This window comes from Jaculus jaculus, chromosome 6 (genome assembly GCF_020740685.1).
Source record: "Jaculus jaculus isolate mJacJac1 chromosome 6, mJacJac1.mat.Y.cur, whole genome shotgun sequence".
Taxonomy (NCBI): Eukaryota; Metazoa; Chordata; class Mammalia; order Rodentia; family Dipodidae; genus Jaculus; species Jaculus jaculus.
In genome coordinates, this window is record NC_059107.1 from 159,139,975 (window position 1) to 159,162,229 (window position 22,255).

At 51.2% G+C, this 22,255-nt stretch overlaps 1 protein-coding gene across 2 annotated transcripts in view; it reads left to right on the plus strand.

Moving 5' to 3' along the window:
* The window catches only part of Srebf2 (sterol regulatory element binding transcription factor 2), a 79,080-nt gene extending 56,981 nt beyond the window's left edge, over positions 1-22,099 (plus strand). For both annotated transcript variants that reach the window (XM_045151880.1, XM_045151881.1), the window contains exons 12-19: positions 3,807-3,975; positions 6,526-6,640; positions 7,267-7,376; positions 11,935-12,067; positions 14,309-14,477; positions 16,417-16,602; positions 20,032-20,146; positions 20,537-22,099. In XM_045151880.1, the coding sequence (XP_045007815.1) occupies positions 3,807-3,975; positions 6,526-6,640; positions 7,267-7,376; positions 11,935-12,067; positions 14,309-14,477; positions 16,417-16,602; positions 20,032-20,146; positions 20,537-20,757 (1,218 nt within the window). In that variant the 3' untranslated portion in view covers positions 20,758-22,099. The remainder of the gene's footprint in view (positions 1-3,806; positions 3,976-6,525; positions 6,641-7,266; positions 7,377-11,934; positions 12,068-14,308; positions 14,478-16,416; positions 16,603-20,031; positions 20,147-20,536) is intronic.
* The last annotated feature ends 156 nt before the right edge of the window (positions 22,100-22,255 follow it).

Consider the following 22,255-nt stretch of genomic DNA (forward strand, 5'->3'; position numbering starts at 1 on the left):
CAACTTAGGGAAAGGTCTGGGGTTCCTGCATCGCCTCCTGCGTCAGGCACGTGAGGTATGTGGAGGGTTTCCTCTGCCCCAACTTAGGGAAAGGTCTGGTGTCTGTAAAACTTAGGGGAAAACATTTTATTAAATTACAGACATTATTATAGGGCTATAATGCCAAGAAAACTAAAAGCAGAACAAAACTTATTTTCACAATTTCCTTACAGAAGCAAGACTGTGGCTGTTTATCCCAGATTTATATTTCTTATTAGTTCAAAACGCTAAATTCAGCCCCCTGCTGAGATTGTTATTAGCAAAAGTGTTTCTTTATTTTTTTGTTTGTTTGTGTTGGTGGTAGTTACTGTTCTTTGTTTATTGAGGCAGCTTCTTACTCTAGCCTAGGCTGACCTAGAACTCACTTTCTACCCTAAGCTGGCCTTGAACTCATGGTGATCCTCCTACCTCTGCCACTCCAGTACTGAGATTAAAGGTGTACGCTACCAAGCCTGACACATTTTTCTTTTAATTTCTGTTTATTTGGCGGGGGGGCTGGCCTCAACTTTAAAAAAGGTGAAGGGGCTAGGGAAGAGGCTTGCTGCTCGGGCCTGAGCACCTAGACCCGACATAAAAAGCCAGTAGCCATGGTAGGCTCCTGGAGTGCCACCTGCTGACAGCAGTGGGAGGTGGGGGCAGAGTCTCCCAGAAGCTTGGAAACTTCTGGCAAGTGCAACAGAGAACAATATAAAGAACCTGAGGCCTGGAAAGATGGCTCAGCACTGTAAGGCACTTGCCTGCAAAGCCCATCAACCTGGGTTCAATTCCCCAGTACCCACGCAACATCAGATGCACAAAGTGGCACATGTATCTGGAGTTCATTTGCTGGAGGTCCTGGCATGCCCATTCCCTGTCTGTCTCTCTCTCTCTCCCTGAAGATAAATAAATAAACCTAAAGAAAGAGAGGGAGGGGGTTGGGAGGGGAGGAAGGAAGAGAGAGGAAGGAAGGAACAAACCAACCTGAGAGAGAGACCTCACAGGAGGTGGAAGGCAAGGCTGACTCCCAGAAGTTACCCTCTGATCTCCACACACGTAGCACCGCACACATGTGCACATAAACACACGAGAATTCAACTTAATGTAATGTAACCTAGCTAGGCATGGTGGCTCACACCTTTAATTGTAGCACCCTATAGACTAAGATAATAGGATCACTGTGAGTTCGAGGCCAGACTGAGACTACATAGTGAATTCCAGGTCAGCCTGGGCCAGAACAAGACCCTCCCTTGACCCCCCCACTCAAAAAAAAGCAGTAACATTAATGATGATGGTGATGATAAAGGATTTTAACCTGACAGTGTGTAGGTTCCTCTTGCCATATGGCCTGACCAGTGTGTATTTTTGCTTCTTTATGTGACATGTGGGCCCTCTGAGAGCCTAGTTGTCCTCAGATTCCCTCGGACAAGCCACCACATTTCTTTGGTGACCAGGTCTGGGAGTAGGCTGTATTTGGCTACAACTTCAGAAGGTTCTGGGGCTCCAAGGCCCTAGACCTGCACCTCCGTGCCAGCGTCTTCTCCCGTAGTTGCTCCCAGCTCAGCTGCGTGAGCACTTGGAGTGTCGTACGAGCTCCTGGGCTTCTGCTACCTGTGCTCTCAAAATACCATGTCCTCAAAGCTGGTCAGCCAAGGGGAGGACAAGCTACAAGTGCCCTGGCCCGGGGACCAGAAATCCAGGTGTAGTGAAATGCCCTCTGTCTGAGCTGCAATGGTCGCAGGCTTGCGCCTATAGGCCAGTGAGCCAGGCCGCTGTCGCCCGCTTCAGGCGATCGTCCCTGGGCTCCTGGGGGGTCGTCCAGCCGCAGCCTCTACTGCGCTCTGCCTGTGCTATTTCTGACCGTGGCATTCGAGTCTTCGGAAGCTGTTACCTTAGCTGCTAGTTGCTTAAAGCCAGCCCAGTAAAGGTCAGAACCATCAGGCTACTAGACCGTGAGGCGAATGCCCTCATTGCACAGGCAGCGGCTGGGCTGGAAACAGGAAGTGCCCAAGCTAGCAAACCGCTGCTCAACTCCCTGAGTTTTTTGGGTCAAAAATCATGGATTTTAGAGTAAAGCTATTAATCTAAAACTTCATTTATTTGTTTATTTGAGGGGGAGGGAGAGAGGATGGGCCCACCAGGGTCTCCAGCCACTGCAAACTTGAGACTCATGCGCCACCATGTGCATATGGGGTCTTTAGGCTTTGCAGGCAAGCACCTTAACTGGTAAGCCGTCTCTCCAGCCCCAGAAAACTTTTTTGGGGGGCTTGAGGCAGGACCTCACTCCAGCTCTGGCTGACCTGGAATTCACTATGGAGTTTCAGGGTGGCCTCGAACTCATGGTGATCCTCCTACCTCTGCCTCCCGAGTGCTGGGATTAAAGGCGTGCGCCACCACACCCAGCTTTGACATTTTGCTTTCTAAGCTAAGAGGATTTCAAGTCCTCTTCGGGCCTTTTTCTCACACACTGGAGCTCATGTAAGGAAGACAAGCAGGTTTCTGTAAGGGCTGACTTTGCCAGGTCACACAGACATGCCCAAACCTGCCCAGAGGTCCTAGGCAAACCCAGCCATCCCTTTGCCCTAGTGCTTCCTGCTGAACACTGGCTCTGGGTACTCTTTTTAAACTCCTTATACTCAGGTGAAGATCTGAAAAATATTAGTCAAGCAGAATACAAATCTGCCTGAAAATGCTTCAAAAGATACATAATTTAGGGCTGACTCAGTGCTTAAAGGCACTTGCCTGCAAAGCCTAATGATCAGGGTTCAACCTGCCAGTACCCACATAAAGCCAGATACACAAATGCATCTGGAGTTGATCTGCAGCAGCGAGAGGCCCTGTGCACACCCATATTCATATTGTCTCCCTCCCTTCCCTCTCTGCATATAAATTAATAAAAAAAAATTTAAGGTCATATATTTAAGAGCTGGAGAGATGGCTTAGCAGTTAGGCTGCTTGCCTGCAAAGCCTAAGGGCCCATGTGCAACTCTCCAGATCCCACGTAAGCCAGACATACAGGGTCACACATGCACACAAGATGGTGCACATCGCTCGAGTTTGATTGCAGTGGCTGAGACTCTGGCATGCCAATTCTCTCTCCCTCCCCCTCTCATTCCCTCTCTTTCTCATTAAAAATAAATGACGGGAGAAGTCCCAGGATCAAGGGGGACATCTGAGTGTTAAGTGCTTACAGTATCAAGGGTAAAGTTAGCCCAGGAACTTCTGAGACACTTCCAGGGCTCCCTGCCAGTGAACACAGCAGGTGAGAGAAAGGTAGCTCTAGAAGGATTAGGCAGGCCCAGTAGGACAGGATACAGGATGTAGCAAGCCTTACATGGACCTTGGACCTCTCCCTGCTGGGGTGTGGATCTAAGCCACCAGGCCTGGCAGGTTCCCCAGGTCAAAGCCACTTTCCCTAGCTCCCATGGTGGGATTTCCTTCTAGGGATTCGAGCAGTGCATAGATCCCCTTTCTTCACGCTTCTCCAAACCAGCCTCTTCCTTACAATAGCTGCAGCCACATTCTGCTATCTTTTTGTTGTTGTTGTTTATTTTTATTTATTTGAGAGCGAAAGAGAGAGAGAGAGAGAGAAAGGGCACGCCAGGGCCTCCTGCCACTGCAAACAAACTCCAGATGTGTGTGCCCCCTTGTGCATCTGGCTAACGTGGGTCCTGGGGAATCTAGCCTCGAACCAGGGTCCTTAGGCTTCACAGGCAAGCACTTAACCGCTAAGCCATCTCTTCAGCCCACATTCTGCTCTCTTGATGTCACTTCTGGTCCTGTCTTCACAGAGCTACTTCCTCAGTCGCGCCCAGAGCCTGTGTGGCCCTGAGCATAGCACTGTCCCTGACTCACTGCGCTGGCTCTGCCATCCCCTCGGCCAGAAGTTTTTTATGGAGCGAAGCTGGTCGGTGAAATCGACGACTAAGGACAGTCTGTACTGCGCCCAGAGGAACCCAGGTGAGAGCACCTCCACCCCACGCAGATACAGGTGGTAGCCGAGAGGCTCAGGAAGGTTAAGTAACTCGCCTCAGGTCTCAAGCCTGCTCAGAGCCTGTCTGGCTCAGCTCAGTTTACAGCTCTGCTCTCTCGGGCAGTCAGAGCCTTCCATCAGTGCCCCATGTGGTGAGTCAGGATGAGTACCAACTGAGCTCTCAGACCCGAGTGCCTTGGAGAGACAAAACACTGTGTTGGGGGGAGAGGGGGCGCGGCTTGATGTTTCCTGGCCTCTGGGCTTTCTGATCCCACTGGGAAAGTGGAGGGACATATATGGAGCAGCTAGGGAACAATAGATGGCAGGCAGTCATCAGTGCTCAGAGTGTGACAAGGACAGAGCTCCAGGCACCGGGAGGAGAGATGCAGGCTTTCTGTCCCTGACACTTGATAGTGATTGGAGTTGACTTGTCTGGCCTTGGAGCAGCGAGGCTGGCGGAGTAGACTCCGAGGGCGACGCTGGGCGCCCTCCTGCTGTCTGCTGTGCTTTCCCTGCTCACTGGGGGTCTGTGGGGAGGGGGTCTTGCTTTGCAAGTGCAGGGTAGATGTCAGTTGTGTGGAGGGCCGTGTTCTGAGTGTGTGTGTTTTATATGTACATGTAAGACTTGTTCACTATAACAGTGATGTTTGAAAGCTGGGCATGGTGGCACGTGCCTGTAATCCTAGTACTTGGGAGGCAGAGGTAGGAGGATTGCCAAGAGTTTGAAGCCATCCTGAGACTTCATTGTGATTTCCAGGTCAGCCTGGGCCAGCACAAGACCCTACCTTGAAAAACAACAAAAAAGAAAAAAAAAAAATGAAAGAAGGAAGGAAAGGAAAAGTGTTTGACACTAAAAAAGTGAGGGATGAGCCAGACGTGGTGGCGCATACCTTTAATCCCAGCACTGGGGAGGCAGAGGTAGGAGGATCACCATGAGTTCGAGACCAGCCTGAGACTCCATAGTGGAAAAACAGGTCAGCTTGGACTCAAGTGAGACCCTACCTCAAAAACCAAAAAATGAAAATAAAATTTAAAAAAGTGAGGTGTGAAGGCAAGAGTAATCCCTAGCCTTCAACCCCTTTCTCACTGACAACTGTCTGCAGGAGATTTCCCACAGAACAGCAACACCTCTTCACTTCCATTAGACTAGGTCTCATAGTTAAGTGCTTATAAGCATCCTTCCTTCTCCGGGTCATACCGAGCTCCACACGTCTGCCAGATACTGAGGGAAAGCTGGTGATGTGACGATTCGGGCCTAGTAAAGGGCTCCTCAGTGACAGTCCACCGTCCCAAGCTTTGCAGAGCCACTCGTCCGGTCAGCCCAGCCAGACCATTGATGACCACAGGTTGCTTGACGAAATCAGAGGACTGGGTTCTTTATCGTCAGGACCACTGCCAGCCACCACTGCTGCCCTTTTCTCCTTGGCTGGCAGTTGTCACAGAGAAGACAGCCCCTGAAACTTGGGGTAGTGTCCACCTTTCCATTTTCTTGTTTCTAAACAAGGCTTGTGGCCATTATATCCCAGCTCCAACCTTGAAATGGAGCATTGTGCCAAGAGATGCCAGTTTACAAACACACACACCCTAATTGGACTAATTCGGAACTATGCAGTCTTGGCCTCTCCAGACTGAAGGTTGCCACTCTCCATACTTCAGAGCTGGTTCCCAGTGTAATTCTGGAATTTGGTTAAGGAGGAGGACTTAATCACTTCTACAAGACACAGCTATTTCTTGTATACTGGTCTGTCTTTTTTCACCATAAAGTTAAATAGGCCCCACTTAAAAAGTGTGTGTGTGTGTGTGTGTGTGTGTGTGTGTATAATTTATTATTGATAGCTTCCATGATTATAGACCATTTCCCATGGCAATTCCCTCTCTCCTCCCACTTTCCCCTTTGAAACTCTACTCTCCTTATATCCCCTCCCCCTCTCAATCAGTCTTTTATTTTGATGTCATGATCTTTTTCCTCCTATTGAGATGGTCTTGTGTAGGTAGTGTCAGGCACTGTGAGGTCATGGATATCCAGGCCATTTTGTGTCTGGAGGAGCATGTTGTAAGGAGTCCTACCCTTCCTTTGGCTCTTACATTCTTTCCGCCACCTCTTCCGCAATGGACCCTGAGTCATGGAAGCTGTGATAGAGATCTACTCAGCAGTTAAAAAGAGAGAGAAAAATATTTTTATATATCGGAAAGGAGAGAGTGAGTGAGTGAGTGAGTTAAGGAAATGGGTGTCCCAGGGCCCCTTGCCACTATAGACAAACTCCAGGCATATGTGCCACTTTGTGCATCTGGCTTCATGTAGGTACTGGAGAATCTAACCTGGGCCATCAGGTCTTGCCAGCAAGCACCTTTAACTGCTGAGCCATGTCTCCAGCACCTCCTCCTACTACTTTTTTTTTTTTTTTTTAACAATACTAGAATCAAACCCAAGGCCTCACACGTGTGAGCTTGCATTCTGCTAATGAGCTACACCCTCGGCTCCAAAGGACTCATTTAAAAAAGACCCATTTAACTCTTTTCCTTGCCTTTCTCTTCAGCTGATCCCATTGCCCAGGTCCACCAGGCCTTCTGCAAGAACCTGCTGGAGCGAGCAGTGGAATCCTTGGTGAAGCCGCAGGCCAGGAAGGCAGGAAACCAGGAGGAAGACAGCTGGTAAAGTCCCCAGGCCTCCCCACCGTCCTGGGGCTGGTCCATCCAGGAAATGGAATGATTCCTTCCAAAAATGGAGCTCTGAGACTGCAGTTGTGTCCTTTTTTCCCCCTATTGTATCTCCTCACCAAGTGGAGCCATTGTTGGATCAAGTCAGGAATTTGATGCATTTGCTTTGGTTTTTGGGGTGGAGAGTTCAACAGAACATAGAGCCCTGGAGTGAGCATGACCTTTTTATTTCACAGAATGAGACCTGAGGCATGGGGAGGTGCCACAGTCACTGAATGAGGTTCAAATCCAGACTGTAGTGAGCCTGAGGGAAGTGGGAGGAGGCAGTTCTGAGTAGATAGTAGGAAACTTCTGGAAGAAGCTGACACTGGTATTGGGCCTGGAGGGGAGAAGTTAAGATAGCAGTGAGGGAAGAAAGACAAAGTGGCCCTCCTGGTAGAGGGTAGAGGGACGAATGTCACTGACACCAGAGACCTGCTGAAGGCTGGTCTGTGACGCGCGTGTGGGACAACGGAGCCAGAAGGAGCTGTGAGGTCTTAGCCCTGCATTGCCAAACAGCCAAGCCAAAATTGTGGTCTTCCTAAACATTCTTATGTAACATGACCCTTCTTTTTTTCTAGTGAATTTTCCCGTGCTTTAGAATACCTGAAATTACTTCATTCTTTTGTGGACTCTGTGGGATTCGTGACCCCACCATTCTCCAGCAGTTCTGTGCTTAAGTCAGCACTTGGTGAGTACCCGCGGGTGGCCCATGCTCTGGAGGATGCGCAGGTCCTGCTGTTCGGCCCTCCTGTCTGTGTCCACGATTAGTTGCGAGTATACGCTATGTCGTACATCGTCTTCCCTGGCCCTCGGTGTGTATCTCTGATCTCCAGGCAGCCCCAAATCACTCATGAGCTACATTCTTTGGGTAGAAGATAATTAGCAAGGGGGTGGAGAGATGATTCAAGCAGTTAAGGCACTTGCCTTCAAAGCCTAATGACCCATATTTGATTCCCCAGCACCCACATAAACCAGATGCACAAAGTGGCACATGTATCTGGAGTTCATTTGCAATGGCTAGAAGCCCTGGTGCATATTCTTTCTCTCTCTCAAAAAATTGAAAAAAAAAAAAAAAACCACACACACAAAAAAAAGTGAAGAAATAAAATTTAAAAAAAAAAAAAGAAGAAGGGGCTGCAGAGATGGCTTAATGGTTAAGGCACTTGCCTGTGAATCCTAAGGACCCAGATTCAACTCCCCAGAACCTGCTTAAGCCAGATGCACAAGTTGGCGCATATGTCTGGAGTTCGATGACAGCCACTGGAGGTGTGTGTCTCTCTCTCATAAATTTTTTTTTTAAAGAAGATAATGAGTGAGTAAATGCTTCCCAAGGCCATGGCTGGGTATGCGGGGTCAGAACCCTGAGGCTGGTTTCACCCTCCACATACTGAGTGGACCCTTAAACTCCCTGCTGAGATGATTTCATGGGGCTTCTGGGTCACACCAGCTCCCGCTGCCCCAGGTGTCATGGCGCAACCTGCTGACTAAACATCTCACTTCTTTGCTTCTCTCCCTTCGCTGCTGTCCCTGACAGCACATCAGCTGCCGCTCTCAGCTTTGGAGGCCCCTGGAGACATGGGCGTGCCTAGCCTCCCTCTGCCTGCCCTCCCTAGGGAGGCACGCACGGATCCTAGAACGGCAGCCGCTCTGGTGTGACCACAGAGTCAAGGCCTCTACTTCGGAGTTTAGAAGAGTGCAGTCCTCACACCCCTGCCCTCGCGGGGCCGCCCCCACTGGGTTTGTGACATCCCTGGAGTCATAGTTTTACAGTGAGAAACCTGAGTCTCAGAGAAGGGAAAAAAAACATTCTGAAATGAGCCTGTATCTTTAAACATACCAGTCTCGCTTTTGGAAGTTTAGGGTGCATCCAGGCCTTAAAAATAACAAGCTAAAGACTGGAGAGATGGCTTAGTACTTGCCTACAAGGCCAAAGGACTTAGGTTCAGTTCCCCAGGACCCACATAAGCCAGATGCACAAGGTAGTGCATGCATCTGGAGTTTGTTTGCAGTGGCAGAAGGCCCTGGCACGCCCATTCTGTATCTGCCCCCACCCCCCCTTGCTCCCTTCTCTCTCTCCAAATAAAAATAAAAGCTGGCATGCTAGGGACAGTGGTGCACACCCTTAATCCCAGCACTCAGGAGGAGGGACATTGGAATCACTGTGAGTTCAAAACCAACCTGGGACTGTAGAGTGAGTTCCAGGTCATACTGGGCTAGAGGGAGACCCTGCCTCAAAAAAAAAAAGTGGGGAAAAGTGGTGGCACACGCCTTTAATCCCAGCACTCCTGAGGCAGAGGTAGGAGGATTGCTGTGAATTCAAGGCCACTCTGATACTACATAGTGAATTCCAGGTCAGCCTAAGCTAGAGTGAGACCCTACCTGAAAACCCCCCCTCAAAAAAAAGTGGAGGGGCTGGAGAGATGGCTTAGTGGTTAAGGTGCTTGCCTGCAAAGCCAAAGGACCCAGGTTTGATTCCCCAGGACCCAAGTAAGTCAGATGCACAAGGTGGTACATGCATCTGGAGTTCATTTGCAGTGGCTGGAGGCCCTGGCACGCCCATTCTCTCTCCTCCCCTCCGCCCCGCCCCCCCCTTTCTCTCAAACAATAAATAAATACATAACAAAAAAATAAATAAACGTAAAAATAACAAGGTGACACGCCCAGTGTGGTAGTGCATGCCTTTTAATCCCAGTACTGGTGGGAGAGCAGAGACAGGAGGATCACTATGAGTTCAAGGCTACCCTGGGCTAAAGTGAGACCCTACCTCATTAAAAAAAAAAAAAAAAAAAAAAAAAAGGAAGGAAGGAAAGGAAAAATAAGGTGTCATGATGGTTTGGTGATTCATACCTGTAATCCCAGCACCTGGGCTACAGTGTCCTGTCTCAAAAAATAAAAGGGAGACAGGAGATTTGGGGATGGCAGCACATACTTTTAAACCCAACACCTGGGAGGCTATCCCAGGTCAGCCTGGCCTAGAGTGACAAAAAACCCTACCTTTAAAAAAAAAAAAAAAAATGTAAGCTGGGCGTGGTGGCGTACGCCTTTAATCCCAGCACTGGGGAGGCAGAGGTAGGAGGATCGCCGTGAGTTCAAGGCCACCCTGAGACTACATAGTTAATTTCAGGTCAGCCTGGACCAGAATGAGACCCTACCTTGAAAAACAAAAACAAGAAAAAATTAAAATTAAAAAAAAGTTAGGTGTGATGGCACACACTTTTAATCCCAGCATTTAGGAGGCAGAGGTAGGAGGATCACAGTGAGTTCAAGGCCACCCTGAGACTACATAGTGAATTTCAGGTCAGCCTGGGCTAGAGTGAGAGCCTACCTGTTATTTAAAAAAAAAAAAAAAAAAAAAAAAACCCAGGAAAATGTCAAGTTAACATTGCAGGACTGGAGCGATGGCTCAACAGTTAAGTCTGCTTCCTGCCCAAGCATGCAGGCCTGGGGGGAGGGGTGGGGTACAGAGACTGCCAGAGTTTGAATCTCCAGATCCCATGTAAAAGCCCTCCTATAACCCAGTCCCACAAGGGCACAGAGGTCTGAGAGTTGAGGGGCCCTGTAAGCTCTAGGAATCAGTATACAGACTCCAGCTCAAAATAAGACTGGACAGAAGGACAGATGTAGCAGGACACTGGGTATTCCACTCTGGCCAAGACACACACACACACACACACACACACACACACACACACACACACACTATACATACCCTACAGTGGACATTTTTGTTAAACTTTTTTTATTTGTGTGGTACGTGTGTGTCTGAGCATGCATGCACTCCTCTGGGCCTCTAAAGAACACCAGGCATTTGTACCACTTTTTACACCTGGTTTACATGCATGGCTTGGGAATTGAACTACGGGTCAATAGGCTTTGCAAGTAAGTACCTTTAATTGCTGAGCCATCTTCCCAGCCCTGTGGTTTTGTTTTGTTTGTTTGTTTGTTTTCCTTCTTTCTCTCTCTCTCTAAATTTTTTTAGTTTTGGTTTTGATTTTTTTTTTCCCCCCAAATCCCAGACTAGAGCCTTAAACTCAAGTAGGTCATTCTATCTCCCCCTGACAGTGCTGGCACTAAAGGTGTGTACCACCACACTCAGCTGTTTTGTTTTTAGTTTGTTTATTTGAGAGAGAGAGAAAGAGGGCCTCCAACCACTGCAGATGACAGATGTGCCTCCTTGTGAGTATTCTGGAATCAAACCTGGGCTCTTAGGCAAGTGCTTTAATTGCTAAGCCATCTCTTCAGCCCTGTTTTGTTTTTGTTTTTGTTTTTTTGAGGCAGGTTGTCACTCTATCCCAGGCTGCTAGGACACTCACTCTGTAACCCAGGCTGGCCTTGAACAAACAGTAATAGACCCACCTTAACCTCCCCAGTGGTGGGATTATAGGCATGAACCACAGCATCTGGCTCTTACTAAAATTTTTATTTAAATCAAGTTCATTGTGAGTACCAGAAGTAGGATTATATGATGATAACAAGAGTGAACATTTTGGGGGCTGCAAGGCCTAACAACCCAGGTTAGAGTCCCCAGTCCCATGTAAAGCCAGAGGCACAGTGCCATGTGTATCTGGAGTTCTTTTGCAGCAGCAGCTGGAGGCCCTGCCACACCCATTCTGTCTTTCCTCTTTCTGTGTCTTTCTGCTTTCAAATAAATTATACACACACTTTTTAAAAAAGCGTGAACATGGCGAGCCGGGCGTGGTGGCACACACCTTTAATTCCAGCACTCGGGAGGCAGAGGTGGGAGGTCAGCCTGACCCTGCCTCGAGAAATAAAAAAAGAGTGAACATAGGCTGGAAAAGGTGGCTTAGCAGTTAAAATGTTTGCCTGCAAAGCCAAAGGACCCAGGTTCAATATCCCAGGACCCACATAACTAGATGTACAGGGTGGCACATGTGATTGGAGTTCATTTGCAGTGGCTAGAGGCCCTGGCATGCCCATTCTCATTCTATCTGCCTCTCTCTCTTCCAAATAAATAATTTTTTCTTAATTTTAATTGTTTGGTTTTTCAAGGTAGGATCTCACTCTAGCCTAGGCTGACCTGGAATTCACTGTGTAGTCTCAGGATGGCCTCGAACTCACGGCGATCCTCCTACTTCTGCCTCCCGAGTGCTGATATTAAAGGCGTACGCCACCACGCCTGGCAAATGAATATTTTTTTTAAGTGGATACTTGAAGGCTCTTGATACGTTCTGTCAGAGCTGGTTCCTGTAGGTGCTAATGTGCTTCGCTGCCGCTGTTTCCTCTAGGTCCAGATGTCATCTGTCGGTGGTGGACATCTGCGATCACCATGGCCATCGGCTGGCTCCAAGGAGATGATGCGGCTGTGCGCGCCCATTTTCCTGAGGCAGAACGGGTCCCCCGGGCCCTGGAAGTGACTGAGTACGTGAGCTCCTTGGTCTCTAGTCCGCTTCTGTCTGTTAGCGCGAGGAAGGGCACAAGTCTGGCGGCCCCTCTTGGCTGGGCTCTGCGCTGTGTGACAGCTAGAGGAGGGGCAAAGGGCACCAGGGGCAGGCGGGCTGGGTCGGCACAGGCCTGTGTGGTTGCTCTGTGCTGCTCTTCAGTCATCCCAGCAGCTGTCACAATGCCTCTGGGGCCCCTCTTGCGTCATCGATGCTGCTGTGGGTGCATAGGACATGGGAGCTGTTGATCACTCCTGGCAAACTCAGAAGCTTCATGGCAGAGGCAGCCGCAGGCTGTAGTTGCGGCCATGGCTGGGAAGCCCTGCGGCTTCTACGGGCTCCAGCGCTTTCAGGATCCTTTCTGCCACCCTCCATCCCTGTCGGCCTCCTTAGATGGTCCACTAAAGTGCCAGTCAGTCCTGTGAGGCACAGCCACTTTTATTTGGACACTGGTGTCTGCTCCTTGGGACACCTGACCCTTAGGGATAGGCAGCCTATCTGTCTGCTGATACACCAGCTTCTCTGATGAGACGTGGGTGCTCCCGACAGAGATTATCAAACGCTACCCAGCGTAAAGACACCACTGGGTCCTGTTCTGAGAGCCAAGGCACATTTCCTGCCAAGTAGAGTATGCAGAACACAGTGGGGCACTGGAAGAAGTGGAGGTGAGCAGTTTGAGCCCTGTGGTCCGTGAAAATAAGTCTACTGGCCTCATTTCATTTAAGTAGCCCCACTTTTAAGCCCCCTGGCGATAGTACCCAATCCTGTGTGGCCTGAAGCTAGTACTCTGTGCTACATGTGTCCTCTTCAGACTCACCTGATGACACTGAGGCTCAACAGGTAGGCTATCTGTTGGCAGTCAGGTTCACATTGCTGGTAGAGATCACCTAACCAAGAGCAGCTTGTGGGAAGAAAGGTCTATTTTGGCTTACAGGCTCAAGGGGGAAGCTCCACAATGGCAGGGGAAACGACAACATGAGTAGAGGGTGGACATCACCCCTCTGGCCAACATAAGGTGGACCATAGCAACAGGAGAGTGTGCCAAACACTGGCAAGGGGACACTGGCTGTGACACCCATAAGCCCGCCTCCAACAATACACTGCCTCCAGGAAGCGTTAACTCCCAAATCTCCATCAGCTGGGAACCTAGCATTCAGAACACCTAAGTTTATTGGGGACACCTGAATCAAACCACCACACTGTCTAAAGTCACCTTTTTTTTTTAAATTTTTTTCCTTGAGATAGAATGGACGTGCCAAGGCCTCTAGCCACGGCAAACAAATTCCAGGTGCATGCACCACATTGAGCATCAGGCTTACCTGGGTCCTTAGGCTTTGCAGGCAAGCTCCTTAACTGCTCAGCCATCTCACCAGCCCCTAAAGTCACTTCTAAGCTGCAGAACCATAGCAGACAGTTCAATAGAAAGAGGGAAGATTTATTTTGGCTCAGTTTCATAGATCAGTCCATGGGGACTTGGACCCATGGTGAAGCAGGACATCATGGTGAGGAACTGGAAACAGAGTGACAGAAAGGGTCCAGCATGCTGGGCGTGGTGGCACACGCCTTGAATCCCAGCACTCAGGAGGTAGGAGGATCGTTCAGAGTTCGAGGCCACCCTGAGACTACGTAGTAAATTCCAGATCTGAGCTAGAGTGAGACCCTACCTTGAAACAACAAAAAGAAAAAGAAAGGGTCTGAGATATATATGCCCTTCAAAGGCCTGCTGCCAGGACTTGTTTCCTCCAACCAGGCCCACCTTCTAATTTCCATCCCTTCCCAGAAGCCCCACGTCTGAGCTTTGCAGTGGGGACCAGCCCTTCAACACATGACCCTTCCAGGTATCTTTCCTATTGAAGCCACAGCAGAGAGCTCTGTTGCCATCAGTAGTGGTAAACAGTATAATGACTGTGGAAGAGAAAACGGGGCGTGTGGGGGGTGAGATGGATGATTTGAATTCCTTACGAAATGGCTTCTTGGCAGCAGGTCTGGTGGTGAAGCCTGGGTCTCTGGTCATCTCCTGCACCAGATAAAGGACATACTGAATGGAGAGAGGCTCACTTAGCTCAGAGCCAGAGTTTCAGATTTGGAACTGGCTGCTGGGGACCGCTGTGGCAGCGCTGCTGTGACAAGCGTGTGTCCGATGACGGGTGTGGGGGCCGCCGTCCGGGGCACTGTGGCCTGACCCAGACCGCGCGCTCTTCTCGCCCCCGCGCCTCTGCAGGAGCCCCCTGGTGAAGGCTGTCTTCTACGCGTGCAGAGCCATGCACGCCTCGCTCTCGGGGAAAGCCGACGGGCGACAGACCGCCGCCTGTCACTGTGAGCGAGCCAGCGCTCACCTGTGGAGCAGCCTCAATGTCAGCGGGACAACCTCGGACCCTGCCCTCGACCACGTAAGTGGGGGCTTCGCTGGGCTCTCCAGGAGGTGCTCAGTCCTGATCTGTGGGGCGATCCAAGTGTCAGAAACCAGAGTAAAGCCGGGCGTGGTGGCGCACGCCTTTAATCCCAGCATTGGGAGGCAGAGGTGGGAGGATTGCTGTGAGTTCGGGGCCACCCTGAGACTACAGAATGAACCAGCCTCAGGTCAGCCTGAGGTAGAGTGAGACCCTACCTTGAAAAAAAGAAAGAAAGCAAAGTAGCAGCCCCTTTCCCATAATGAAGCCTATTGACCTTCCTCGGTGCCTGAGGTTAATATGCTTGTGCCCATGCCCCTCTGAGGCTCCCAGATCCTGCCAGCCAACAGCTTCCTGTGAGCCCCAAAGGGACTGGCCAGGGCCCTGCAGGATGCTCGAGTTCGCGGCTCCGCAGCCGCCTCCTCCCGCCCGGCCTGAGCCGGCGCCTCGCGCGGGCCGCTGCGGTGCATTGTAGTTGCATTGCACGTTCTGGCGGTACCCGTGCAATGTTCCCGCAGTGCATCCCAGAGGCCTGCCCAGCCCGCCACAGACCCCCTTCGAGCCCCGACCAAAGGCCCCAGCACTTGAGAAAAGGGACCCTTATTAGAGGGAGGAAGTGGAGGATAGCATGCAGCAGCTGGCAGTGAAACATCAACTGGTCCCCTGGGAGACATGTGGTATGACTGTAAAGAAGGAAGGACAGGGAACATTCTGGAAGGTCAGACTCTGAGCTGCTGTCTGGTGCGTGGTAGAGACTGTTAGTGAGCCTGGCCACTGTGGCTGCAGACAGGGTGGCAGGTATAGAAAGTGCCTGAGCTCAAAGCAGAGTGGGAAGCCACTGTTGGTCTCCCCTGGGATGTCCTCATAAGAAACCATTGAGGGACATCTTGAGGGAAAGTGTCAGTGTTAGGGCCACCGTCGGAGCTGGAGTTCCTCAGTAGCAGTTCTGAGGTAAGAGAGTAGACCTGGGAAGCGCTTGGTGGTCAGAGCTGCAGCCAGCCCTGCCTGCTGCCCCCACGCCCAGAGGTGCTCCTGTGGCACCTGCACCTTAGGAGTAGCAGCTTTTCTTTGAGCTGGAGAATTGTCAACCCTGTCTCCTTGAAGCTGTCGGCAGTCAGGAGGTAGTATGGCCAAGGTCAGGGACTTGTGCCAGGCATATGAAGAGAGCAGGTCCAGCGTGGGGGGAAAAGCAGGGCTGGGTGAGATGAGTAACCCAGGGGGAAGCCTGTGTGCCCGTCTCGGAGCAGAGCGGCTGTCTGCTCGCTGTTGCACGTGGTGTTCGAGGACTCTAGGAGCCAGGCAGACGACCCACCTTGTCAGTGGTCTGTCTGCAGAGTGCATGCTGTGGCCACACACAGTGGTCTCATAACCCTCACAGTAGCCCTATGTTGCTGTTCCCGTTTTATGGATAAGGAAACTGAGGCACGGTGCCAGGGAAATATAGTTAATAAGTATGAAAGCCAGAATCCTGGTGACTCAAACACATGAGCATTAAGCAGCCACGCAGTTCTGCTGCGTGCCTACTGGGCTCCTCCCCTTATTCCTTCCACCACATCCTTCTCTCTGGGCTCGGCTGCCACTTCAGCCACTCTGGTTCCTTTGTAAGGGGATTCAGCCTCCAATCATGGGGGACTTCTCATGAGGTAGAAAATTTCTCTTCTGCTTTTCCCTGCCCATGCTTTGTCCCATACACAGGCTGCTGTCCCTTTGAGAGCCATAGCTTTCTTCCCTGCAGAATGGGGAAAAGAAATGTCCCACCTCCAGGGGCTACAGCAAGGATCAGTGCTCTCTCTCCCTAGCTGTTCCCTAAATCCTGGGCCCTGGACTCTGCACCGCCCCCTGGAGCTACTGAATGTTGGCCTGAGAGAGGGCTTCGTAGGTGCTGAGACAGCTGCCTTCGGCCAGTCACCTGTCTGTTCTCTCCTGGCTCACCCCACAGGTAATCCAGCTGCTCACCTGTGACCTGCTCCTGTCACTGCGGACAGCACTCTGGCAAAAGCAGGCAGGTGCCAGCCAGGTCCTGGGTGAGACCTACCATGCATCAGGCACTGAGCTGGCTGGCTTCCAGCGAGACCTGGGCAGCCTGCGCAGACTGGCACATAGCTTCCGCCCAGCATACCGCAAGGTAAGGACTGGCAGGGTAGGGTCAGCAGGACCTGACCCCTGGTCCCAGCACAGGCACGTGTGGCTGTAGAGTTGGTCCTCTGAGGTCAGCCTCTCAGGCCCAACACTAGGCCGAGTGCCATGCGTCTCTGCTTAGTGTACATTGCCGGTACCTGCTGGGTTCCAGGCCCTGGCGCAGAGCCACCCTCTGCCCTGGACAACAGCCAGCCCAGCACATACGTCACCATCCAGACACTGAGTGGCAGATCTCAGAGGGCAGAGTAGTGGGGTTTGGAGGGAGCACCCAGGCCCTGGCCACAGGGAAGCTCTTCTGTCATAACTAAATGACAAAGTCACCCTAGAACCACACTGAAGGGAAACTCACCTTAAATTGTTTTTTTTCTTCAGTCATTTGGGAACTTCGGTTCTGCTGCCTGATTTTCTCTATATAATATTCCCTTGGCACTGGCTACAGGATCTGAGATTAGTCTCTGAGGACTGTTGTGTAACTGGGATTGCTGGACTCAAGTCATTCCCTTTGTTATTTCCATTGCTAATTAAAGTTATTTGAGTGGGGTCTCAAGGTTACCTAGGTTGGCCTCAAACTCCTGGGCTCAAATGATCCTCCTGCCTCAGCCTCCTGCATATATGAAACTGTAGACACACCACCACACCACCACACTTGGATTGTATTTTTTGTTATTTTCTGTTTTTTCCAGATAGGGTCTCACTCTAGCCCAGGCTGAACTGGAATACACTATGTAGTTCCAGGATGGCCTCAGACTCACAGCAAACCTGCCTCTGCCCCCCGAGTGCTGGGATTAAAGATGTGCGTGACCACGCCTGGCTTGCGCCGCTTTTTGCATTTGGCTTTACGTAGACAGCTAGGGAATTGAATCTGGGCTAGCATGTTTTGCAAGCAAGCACTTTAACCACTAAGCAACCTCCCCAGTCCCTATCTGAATTTTTTCTTTTTTTTTTTAATTTTGATTCAGTTTGGGTTTTCAAGGAAGGGTCTAGCTGTAGCCCAGAAATTCACTATGTAGTCTCAGGGTGGCCTCAAACTCACAGTGATCCTCCTACCTCTGCCTCCCAAGTACTGGGACTAAAGGTGTGCTAGCTTGAATTATATTTAACAAGTAGTAATTGTACATATTTACATTTAACACCTTTTTATGTAATGTGCAATGATTTATGGTAAGTACATCCTTCACCTCAAATCTTTAGCATTTGTGATGTGCATTATCCTTTTATTCATTTGTGTGTGTCTGTGTATGCACACACGTGTGCAACAGCGTGTATGTGGAGGTCAGAGGACAACCTTGAGGGGTGTGTCTGTGTTCTTCCACCTGCCCTTTTTTCAATTTATCAAGGAAGGTCTTGCTCTAGCTCAAGCTGACCTCAAATTCCCTACAAAGTCTCAGGGTGGCCTTGAACTCACATTGGTCTACCCACCTCTGCCTCCCAAGTGCTGGGATTAAAGGCGTGTGTCACCACACCCAGCCCCTACCTTCTCTTTGAGAAAGGATCTTTGGTCACTACAAATGAACACCCATCTCCCGGCTCTGCCTTCCATCAGCATAGGCACATGAGGATCACAGATGTGTGTGCCACTTCTCCTACAGCTTTATGTGGGTGCTGAGGAATTAAACGTGGGTCAGCGAGTTCAAGCAAATGCCTTTAACCACTGAGCCATCTCCCCAGCCTCCTGAATTATCTTCTGAAGCTAAGTGAGCAGAGTATAAGCCGGGGAGGGAATTAGCTGTGTTGTAGAGCACAAAGAGAAGGTCTCTAGGTGAGGCAGCTGCTGGAGAGACATTCTCCTCACCTTAAAGGCCAGGGATAACTCACAGCCACATTGGCCACTGTGCAGCAAACCTGGACTGACACAGCTGGAAGAGCTATTAGAGAAGCAGCCCTAACCGAGAAAGTGGCCAGGCATGTTTGTGCATGCTTCATTCATAACACCCTCAAAGCTGAGGTACGAAGATTACCATGAGTTCGAGGCCACCCTGAGATGCAGAGTGTGTTCCAAGGGCTGTAGCTTAGTTGCCAAGAGTACCTGCCTAGCCCTGCGCTTGATCCCGGTCACTGCACAAAACCAGGCATGGGGGCGTGTGCCTGTCATTCCGTCATTCTGCAGGTGGAGGCAAGGAGGCCAAAGTTCCAGGTCATCCTCAGCTACGTAGTGAGTTTAAGGCCAGCCTGGGTTACAAAAGACTGTCCTCAAAAAATAAAGGTGGGCTGGAGAGATGGTTTAGCGGTTAAGACGTTTGCCTGCAAAGCCGAAGAATTCCAGTTCAGTTCTTCAGGACCCACATAAGCCAGATGCACAAGGGGGCGCACACGCCTGGAGTTTGTGTGTAGTGGCTGGAGGCCCTGGTGTTCCCATTGTCTCTCTCTCTCATCTTTCTCTGCCTCAAATAAATAAAATATATTTTAAAAAAATAAGTAAAGGTGAACAGAAAGGAAGGGAAGAAAAAGAGTAAAGGGGGGAGGCAGGGAAAGAAATTCAGCCAGCCCTAAGGTTATGTGCCACAGCCACTCAGCTCAGCCTAGTTAACGTCAAAGGCTTTTCTTTTTAAATTTTTAAAAAATTTTTAAATACATATTTATTTGTTTGAGAGAGAAAGAGGCAGAAAGGGAAAGAGACACAGAAAGAATGGGCTCACCAGGGGTTTCAGCCACTGCAAATGAACTCCAGATGCATACACCCCCTTGTGCATCTGACTTGTGTGGATCCTGGAGAATTGAACTGAGATCCTTTGGCTTTGCAGGCAAATGCCTTAACCATGAGGCCATCTCTGCAGCCCCCAAGACTCTTCTTTCTTCCTTTCTTCCTCCCTCCATACTGTGTTTGGCGGTGTGTGTTATTATGAGATGCTTGCACATACGTTTGCCCACAGAGGCCGAAAGTTAATGTCAGGTGTCCTCCTCGACCCCTAAATTTCTTTGAGAAAGTCTCACTATTTTGCAATCCCCAGTGATGCTTCAGACTCTGCTCCTCACTCCATAAGAGGGGATTACTGCCAGCTCCGTTTATGGGTGCTGGGGATCAAACGGCCACCCCAGGCCCCTGTACTCACAGCAAGTGCTTCCAGCTGCTGAGCCATCTCCCCAGCCCAGGACCTTCCCCCACCCCCACCCCTGTCCTTTTGTCCAGCTGGAAACCTCCAAGGACTGAGGCCTCACACAGGCCATTCACTTGTCTTCCATCCCTAGAGGGGGCATCAAGGCTCTTTGTCACCAAACTGGAGACGCTGTCCTTTGTCTCTCGCTCATCTCCTCGCGTTGCTCCTGCCCCCCCGCCCCCCGCAGCTGGCCTGTTCATCCAGGTTTTTGGCTTGGCTTGAGGAAAAGGGTCACTTTCCAGGGGTGGGAAAAACAGGGTGACAGAGATGGCGAGGACCCAGGACTTGACTGCCTCCTGGCTGTCCCCTGTACTGTTTAGGTGTTCCTACATGAAGCCACTGTGCGCTTGATGGCAGGAGCCAGCCCCACCCGCACACACCAGCTGCTGGAACATAGCCTGCGGCGGCGCACGACAACGCAGAACGCCAAGCACGGTAAGCGCGCTGCTTCTCTACCGCGGCCGGCGTGGCCCTGCCCTGCCCGGCGAGGCCCGAGGGCGCCCAGTCACCCGGCAGAGCGCACTCCTGCGCAGTCTTTCCTCCCCGCCTCTGTTTTCGGGTGGGAATGAAAGGAGCCAAGTCTTGATTCAGTGGGCTGCAGGAGTGGTTGTCAGAGAGTAGTCGTGGGCCCAGCTTTGAGCAGGAGCGGGGCGTAGCACGGCATCAGCCAATGCCCGAGCAAGCAAGGGTGGAAGACCACGTGGGTTCACATGTCAGCCTTGCCACATGCTAGCTGTGAGGAAGACAGCGGGGGACCCTTGCTCCCAGGAGGAGTGTGCAAGCTAAACAAATGTAAAGCCTACATGAATCCTATCATCCCCACAGGAGAGGTGGACGCCTGGCCTGGCCAGCGAGAGCGGGCCACCGCCATCCTGCTGGCCTGCCGCCACCTCCCCCTCTCTTTCCTGTCCTCCCCGGGCCAGCGGGCCGTGCTCCTGGCCGAGGCCGCCCGCACCTTGGAGAAGGTGGGTGACCGACGGTCCTGCAACGACTGCCAGCAGATGATCGTCAAGCTGGGTGGAGGAACTGCCATCGCCGCCTCTTGACCACCAGGCTCGTCCCACCTCCTCCTCCGTCTGTCTTTCTCCCTCTGTTTCTCGGACTCTCTCTTCTCTGTCTCTCTCCCTCCTTCCTCAGAGCTGTGAGGATGAGGATGAGCCTTCCTTCTCAGCTGTTGCCTGCCAAGGCTTCTGGATCACCTCAGGCCAATGGGACTCTGGGCAGAGCTCCTGAAAGCTGCTGTCATTAAATGCCCATGGTCCAGGCCCACATGGGCTGAGGAAAAATGGCCAGGGCAGGAATGGAGGTGATCGCACTTGGAAGCAGCAGGGATGCTGCCCATGCCGTCTCAGTCCCCCAGAGACTGAACATCGCCCTTTCTGCTTCTTCATTTTGTATAAGGCTTTCTCTCTGGGGAACTAGGTCTCTGGGCACCAGAAAGCATGTTGCCCTCTGGATCCCCCTTTTTATACGAATGTTTTTATACGTGTGCACTTGGTCGGGTCTGCCGTGATGTAGGGCGAAGTTGCTGTGGCGTCTCCATGTCTCTCCCCAGGTCTGCATCCCGCCCCTGCGCCTGACTAAGCCAGTTCATTGTTTCCCACCATCATCCAGACAGCCAGGGAAGGAGGGGAGCCCAGCCCTGGGGAGGTGGGGGCAGGCCAAGGGATGGATGGAATAATGTTGGCATTATTTTTTAATTTTTTTTAAATAAATGGTATCTTATTTAATTGTCCTGTTCTTCCCATTCCCCCACCTTCTAGGATGTCACCTGAGCTCAGGGTAGGCCCAGGGAGCCAGGGAGAAGCCACCCATTGGGCCTGGGGACCAGAGGTCTTCAGCATGGTTTCTTTGTTCTCCTCTGCTCCGCCCTAACTCCTACCTCCACTGTGTATTTTTATCCCTAATTGTCCTGTGAATAAGCCAAGGTGGCAGGGACCAGTCCCCAACCCTTCCCAGCAAGCCCTTCTGCCCAGAGTGGGCCCTTCCTTACCTTGGTGAGGGCGGAGGGGTCCTAAGAGGGAAAGTGGCCCCCTTTTCCAGACTCCCTGGCACAGAGCCTCCTGGGAGACCGAGGGGGATCCTCCCTCAGTGCATCTTGCCCTGTCAAGCTGACTGGGGCACAGGGTGGGTGGGGGCCCCTCCCTGTGCTCAGACCCTACTTTCTTCCTCCTGCCCTTTTCCTGCTCTCACAGTAACTTATGGTCCCTGTCCCAGGGCAGCCCTGCCCTTGTGTCTCGTGTATCTGCTGTGCCTTTCTCCTTGTTGTCTAGGGTGGGAGGGGTGGTTTTTCACCGAACAGGGGACTGCACCTGTGACTTCCTGGATGTTGAATCATTCACCGTGTCTCGGACATAGGTTATTCAATAAACAGATTGGTGCCACCCAGCACATGGTGTGTGTGGGTCTGTAGTGTTGACCACTAAGGTGACCAGCTAGTGACGATCGTGGAGGCAGCAGTGAACCAGGGAGTGGGGACAGCCAGGCAGCTCTAGTCCTTTGGCCTTCCTTGCCCACAGCGTTACCTGACACACTGCGGGGATG